Source organism: Carassius carassius, chromosome 30, assembly GCF_963082965.1.
Source record: "Carassius carassius chromosome 30, fCarCar2.1, whole genome shotgun sequence".
NCBI lineage: Eukaryota > Metazoa > Chordata > Actinopteri > Cypriniformes > Cyprinidae > Carassius > Carassius carassius.
In genome coordinates, this window is record NC_081784.1 from 31,169,169 (window position 1) to 31,175,841 (window position 6,673).

Sequence of the window (6,673 nt, forward strand, 5' to 3'; positions counted from 1 at the left end):
CCAAATCACTTAGTTATCAGTAATGTGTAGCAGAAACAGTGTCAGTGTGGACGCCCAATGTAAGACTGCTGCTAAATCACACCAGATTTAGGTTAGTTTCTTTATTCACATCATGACTGTGCTGATGTAAGAAGAGAGCGAGTGATTGTGAGCCACACCAAGCATTGATCAGCTCTGTCCGGATGATAGTGTGCTCACTGTGTCTGTGTTTGTCTGTCACACAGGTTTCCTCTGCCAGTTAGAAGGTAAGGATGTGCACAGAAGTGAACTTGGTGTGTGTGAGGAAGTCTCTCATCTTGTCTCTCTCCTCAGTGTGTGGTCGAGCCCCCCTCAGTCACAGGATTGTTGGAGGGGAGAATGCGACAGAAGGTGATTGGCCGTGGCAGGTCAGCATTCATTTGATCGGCGTGGGTCATATCTGTGGCGGGACTCTCATCACCAAAGACTGGGTGTTATCTGCAGCGCACTGCTTCTTCCAGAGGTATCCAGTTTAAGGACTTTATTACTGTATTTAAGCACATTTTCAAGTATCTGTACTTTTACTCAGTGTTGGAGAGCAGCTAGTTACAATTAAATCAATTACAGTCACTGAGAAAAATGTGTAATTAAATTACAGTTACTTATGAAAATGTTGAAGGGGTCATATGTATTTTTTCTTTCTCATTGGAGTGTTACAAGCTCTTGGTGCATGAAGAAGCTCAGTGAAGTTACAAAGACTGAAGTCTCAAACCCAAAGAGATATTCTTTATCAAAGTCAAGACTCGTCCACGCCCTCCTAAAACACCTCGTTTAGACACACCCCCACATCTCTACATCACTGTGTGGAAATATCTGCGTATCGTCGCCCAAATGTTGACGCAAAGAAAGGCAGCGTGGTCTCAGTAACACAGTGTTGAAGCAGTCGTTTCAGGGAGATGTAAGTGTATCTAGGAGAAAGAACAAGCACTTTATTTGTTCTTCTGAAAGTAGATGCATTTAGGAATCTTTAAGATTACTTACAACAGAACAGCAACACATTTTATGGACGACTGTTTCGTGAACCCAGGAGAGGAGGACATTCTGACTTCACTACGACAATCTGGTGCTTCTGAATCAGATACTGGAAGTGTGTTATTAGTTTAAGTGTTTGCTATTGAATTAGCAAACATGTGTGGAGTTTAGCGCATCATGTATGTGTGTGTATGTGTGTGTGTGTGTGTGTGTGTGTGTGTGAGAGAGAGAGAGTTTTGTGATGAAGGTGAAGTGATGAAGGATTGTGAAAGTCTGACAGTAATCAGTGTTGAGTATTACTGTAAGGTTAACCCTGCCTGCTTTACATGTTTCAAAATGATTAACAGAAATGAGAAATTTAGAAAAGTAATCCAAAGTAATCAGCTAGATTAATAAAGCAATTGAAATAGTTACACTACTTGTTTCATTTTAAATAGAGTAACTTCTAATCTGTAACCTATAACATTTACCTTCCCAGCACTGCTGTTACTTCACTACATTCTGAAGCACCATACTTTTTACTCTTCTACACTTCCTAAAACATGTCGTTCCACATTATTTTGAACTGAAGAAATCATTGATTTGTGAACAAGCTGATCTTAAGCAACACACTGATTCAAATGATCCCGTCAGAGCGAATTTTAGGATTGATTACTGTAAAGGAAAATCATATTTAAGCCACAAACCCATTTGGCTTTTTCTTCATTTAAATACTGTTATAGTTTGTGTTTTCACTTGTTTGCACACATGAAGTATCAGTAACGTAAACTGATATTTAAATACATTGAATGTTTTAATAGTCTTTGACAATCCCCCTCCCCCAGAGAGCAGTGATTATATGAATTATATAATATAAACATGTTCAATAAAAAATGTGTATGTAATTGTTAAAATTATAAACATTCATTAATCAGTAATTTTAATACTTAAGTACATTAAAAATCCAATACTTTTGTACTTTTCCATAAGTAAAATTGGAGTACTTTTACTGGAGTACTATTTTATCAGGGTATTAGTACATTTACTCTTTTACTTTGTGTGCTTCGCCCACCACTCAGTTTAAGATACATTGGGAATTTGTACTAGTGTACCGTATTAATAATCTAAAGTGTGTAATAATGTTTAATAATAGTGAGATTTCTCTATTACAGTTATAACAGTTATAATGAGTCTGACATTGAGATGTACTTCGGTCGTCTGAGCCAATTCGACTCAAACCCTCATGAGACGAACAGGACAGCGAGTCGAATCATCAGCCATCCTGACTATAACGATTCCACTTATGACAACGACATAGCACTGATTGAGCTGTCCTTCTCTGTGGATTTCTCTGACTACATCAGGCCAGTGTGTCTGGCGGCAGCTGCTAGTGTGTTTACTGCAGGGACAGAGAGCTGGGTCACTGGATGGGGACAACTACAATCTGAAGGTGAGTGAACAGCCCTATACAATCAATGCTGTAAACCTCAACAGTTTGCCTAGAAATGGTTTTAAAGCCATAAAATCTGTCCTCTGGTCTGTGTCACAGACACCCAGGGTTCTGATATTCTGCAGGAGTTGATGATACCAGTCGTGAGCAACAGTGACTGTGATAATGCTTATGGAGGGAGCATCACAAGCAATATGATTTGTGCTGGATTCTTAAATCAGGGAGGGAAAAGTATATGTCTGGTAAGTAACCAGTCATTCATTTGAACCATTTTTAATTCAAAGCAATTTGCACAACACTACTAACCAGTTTTTGGTCACTTGCAAACATTACACTGACATACTCCACTCATACACCACTTCCTTCCACTGTGGAAAAAAAACAAAATGTCCCAGAAATGGCCGCTGTCATTTTGTGCTGATGATGTCAATTGGAGCCTTGGACATTTTAATGGTACAAAGACCTCTTATAGACCAAACGATAAAGGCTGCTTTGATTTAAAAAATCCATGATAAATAATAAAAAAGCAAGATGCTCTGTTGAAATGAGGAAGCACCCATTTGAGAGAAGCATAAAAATGCTCAGTGCTCCCACTGCAAACAGTTGAGAAGAGTACACTTGCCCACTTTGGTGGACACACAGGCTTCGAACTTTATCACTGGGCTACACTATTGCATACTTGAGTCTGTAATGGTTATTGAGAAATATAAATGCTGAATGTCTGTCAATATAGGAAGACTCTGGAGGTCCAATGGTCAGCAGGAACAGTCCTCTGTGGATTCAGTCTGGCATTTCAAGTTTTACTGGAGAAAAATGTGATGATCCCAAATTTCCCAGTGTATTTGCCAGAGTTTCTCAGTATGAGGACTGGATTAAGTCTTACATGGGCAGCAACCCACCTGGATTTGTTTTAACTCCAACTCCACCTACAACTCCAAATATAACTTCAACTCCACCTACAACTCCAAATATAACTTCAACTCCACCTACAACTCCAAATATAACTTCAACTCCACCTACAACTCCAAATATAACTTCAACTCCACCTACAACTCCAAATATAACTTCAACTCCACCTACAACTCCAAATATAACTTCAACTCCACCTACAACTCCAAATATAACTTCAACTCCACCTACAACTCCAAATATAACTACAAATGCAACATCCAACTCACACTTCGGAAGTGCACCCAACCTCCTCTTATTCCCCCTTTCTCTCACAGTCTCGTTCATTCCATTCACCTTCTCCCTCTTTCTCTCTTCCTAAAGACTGTTTGAACAGTTATTCAGAGGGTGAAGAGTTCTGCTGTACATGCTCTAATAAAAAGATGAAAAGAGACGTTCAATTTTTGTAATTTATTCTTTATCTTTATCTATAAATGAACTATTCCTGAACGGCTCTCTTGATGACATTACAAGAGCAAACAGTAATGACATTTAGTTCATCATGCTTCTGTCCTCTGTGATTTAGTACATTTGCATAAATAGTGAAGATGGACTGAAATTGATTTTGTTTAAGTGATATTGATTATTTATATGATTATACGTCTGATATCCAATATGCATAACCCATATAGGCTCTGGAGCTCTGTGATGTAATCAGGGAAAATAAATTGTAATTAAATCTTTAATAATTGTTAATTATTTGTTGTAGTCACACGGTCTAAACAGAATAAACACAAAAGAACTGAGTTGAAGAATGTTTTGTCTCTGTCTTTCCTGCTCTCTTCATACAGTCTTAATATTTTTGTAGAAAGCCTAAAACATTTTCTCAAGATTCTTTGAATACAAGGTTCAAAATGGTTTTAAAAGTGGCTTGAAACTTCAAAAATCTTTGGAAACATTATAAAAGTCTTTACTGTAACTGTTGGTTAATTTAATGCATCATTGCTTAAACATATTAATGTCTAAAAAAAACTAAATTAAAATATTCCTGACATCTTTTGAACTATAGTGTACACAAATACATGTAAAAAAAAATATGTATATATAATATATATAACTGTTTTGTTACACTCATGTGCATTCAAAACACTCACAAAGATGGGTAAAATCTTTAATAATTCCCACAGAAGGTAAATCCACAAGAGGAAGGCTTAGCACATGTGAAAACGAACGTGTCCATGATGGCTGCTATTGCCTGAGTGCCTACATGTCTATGCTAGGTTTCTCATATTCATTCTGCTTAAACGGGCCTTAATATTCACTACTTCATTCGATTATCTTAAAATTAGAGTTTATAAGTTTGGACTTTTCATCATTGCTGTTTCCATACTTTATCAGAGCACATTTTTAACGTTATATGTGCCATCTCCATCTCAAAATGGACAAACCCGAAGTCTTTCTTCAATCAATATGATACGCCATTCAACAGATAAAATCTGATAGGATTGTTCATTTCAATACAAAAATTTAAAATTTACAAAATGGTCTGTGCACAATTCAAGGCTCCCACACTTCTCTTTCTGAGCAAGTTTCTGACAATCTAACAAAGCTTGTCCAAAATCTTGAAAAAGTCCAGTCTTAGTCACCTTTATTTAAAGAAAATTTATAGACCGTAACAAAGCAACTGAACAGCATTAAATAGGGAAATAGTGTCAATAATACAAAAAGGCCGTTCATCATTTAATTCAGTGATGTCATCTTCCAGCTCATTTCAGTTTAAATAGCATCTGTGCAATCGAGGCAACAAAATGTTGGTAATTAATTGTCCCCAACTAGGCAACAGCAGCAAGGAACCGAAACTCCATCGGTGACAGAATGGAGAAAAAAACCTTGGGAGAAACCAGGCTCAGTTGGGGGGCCAGTTCTCCTCTGACCAGACGAAACCAGTAGTTCAATTCCAGGCTGCTGCAAAGTCAGATTGTGCAGAAGAATCAACTGTTTCCTGTGGTCTTGTCCTGGTGCTCCTCTGAGACAAGGTCTTTACAGGGGATCTGTATCTGGGGCTCTAGTTGTCCTGGTCTCCGCTGTCTTTCAGGGATGTAGAGGTCCTTTCTAGGTGCTGATCCAGCATCTGGTCTGGATACGTACTGGATCCGGGTGACTGCAGTGACCCTCTGATCTGGACACAGACTGGATCTGGTGGCCACGGTGACCTCGGAACAAGAGAGAAACAGACAAATATTAGCGTAGATGCCATTCTTCTAATGATGTAGCAAGTACATCGGGTGTTATGGGAAGTGTTCCCGGTTCCGGTTTACCTAATTAATGCAGCCTAAAAATCCTTTTAACGGATTTGGATATTAAAAGCATATTAGTATGTTATGTGTATGCCAGGTTAAAGAGATGGGTCTTTAATCTAGATTTAAACTGCAAGAGTGTGTCTGCCTCCCGAACAATGTTAGGTAGGTTATTCCAGAGTTTAGGCGGCAAATAGGAAAAGGATCTGCCGCCTGCAGTTGATTTTGATATTCTAGGTATTATCAAATTGCCTGAGTTTTGAGAACGTAGCGGATTATAATGTAAAAGGAGCTCATTCAAATACTGAGGTGCTAAACCATTCCGGGCTTTATAAGTAATAAGCAATATTTTAAAATCTATACAATGCTTGATAGGGAGCCAGTGCAGTGTTGACAGGACCGGGCTAATATGGTCATACTTCCTGGTTCTAGTAAGAACTCTTGCTGCTGCATTTTGGACTAGCTGTAGTTTGTTTACTAAGCGTGCAGAACAACCACCCAATAAAGCATTACAATAATCTAACCTTGAGGTCATAAATGCATGGATTAACATTTCTGCATTTGACATTGAGAGCATAGGCCGTAATTTAGATATATTTTTGAGATGGAAAAATGCAGTTTTACAAATGCTAGAAACGTGGCTTTCTAAGGAAAGATTGCAATCAAATAGCACACCTAGGTTCCTAACTGATGATGAAGAATTGACAGAGCAACCATCAAATCTTAGACAGTGTTCTTGTAATGATGAGCCAGAAACGTTCGGATCCATGTGCAAAATTTTATTAAGAGAATGGTCATACAGGCATCAGGTATGTTAGGGATATCAGAGAATCAGAGTCGGTTTAAACAATCCAAGATAATACACGGGAAGAACAAACACTAGGAAAACCGCTCAGAAATGTCAGACAGACTAAAGGCGGGCGTACACGATGCGATTTTTGCTGTCGTATGAGTTCGCATGCGATTTTTTTCAATCGTGTGGAAATCGCGTATGCTCGTATGTTCGCGGCTCGTATCATTTGCGATGAATTACGAGCCGAGCAGAGTGGCTTACGAGCACTTCCCGACC

The 6,673-nt window shown here is 38.4% G+C and overlaps 1 protein-coding gene across 1 annotated transcript; it reads left to right on the forward strand.

Moving 5' to 3' along the window:
- The first annotated feature begins 251 nt into the window (after nucleotides 1–251).
- On the forward strand, nucleotides 252–3,689 carry LOC132111058 (serine protease 30-like). The gene is made up of 4 exons (XM_059518226.1): nucleotides 252–481; nucleotides 2,151–2,419; nucleotides 2,519–2,661; nucleotides 3,153–3,689. Exons 1-4 carry the CDS (start codon nucleotides 252–254, stop codon nucleotides 3,687–3,689), a joined length of 1,179 nt encoding a protein of 392 aa, XP_059374209.1.
- The last annotated feature ends 2,984 nt before the right edge of the window (nucleotides 3,690–6,673 follow it).

What these genes read in the sequence shown, in the direction of transcription:
- LOC132111058 (XM_059518226.1), top strand. Translation starts at nt 252, where the DNA reads ATGTGCACAGAAGTGAACTTGGTGTGTGTGAGGAAGTCTCTCATCTTG. An exon ending in GCGCACTGCTTCTTCCAGAG is followed by an intron (nt 482 to 2,150) that starts GTATCCAGTTTA and finishes CAGTTATAACAG; the next exon opens with TTATAATGAGTCTGACATTG. An exon ending in GGGACAACTACAATCTGAAG is followed by an intron (nt 2,420 to 2,518) that starts GTGAGTGAACAG and finishes TCTGTGTCACAG; the next exon opens with ACACCCAGGGTTCTGATATT.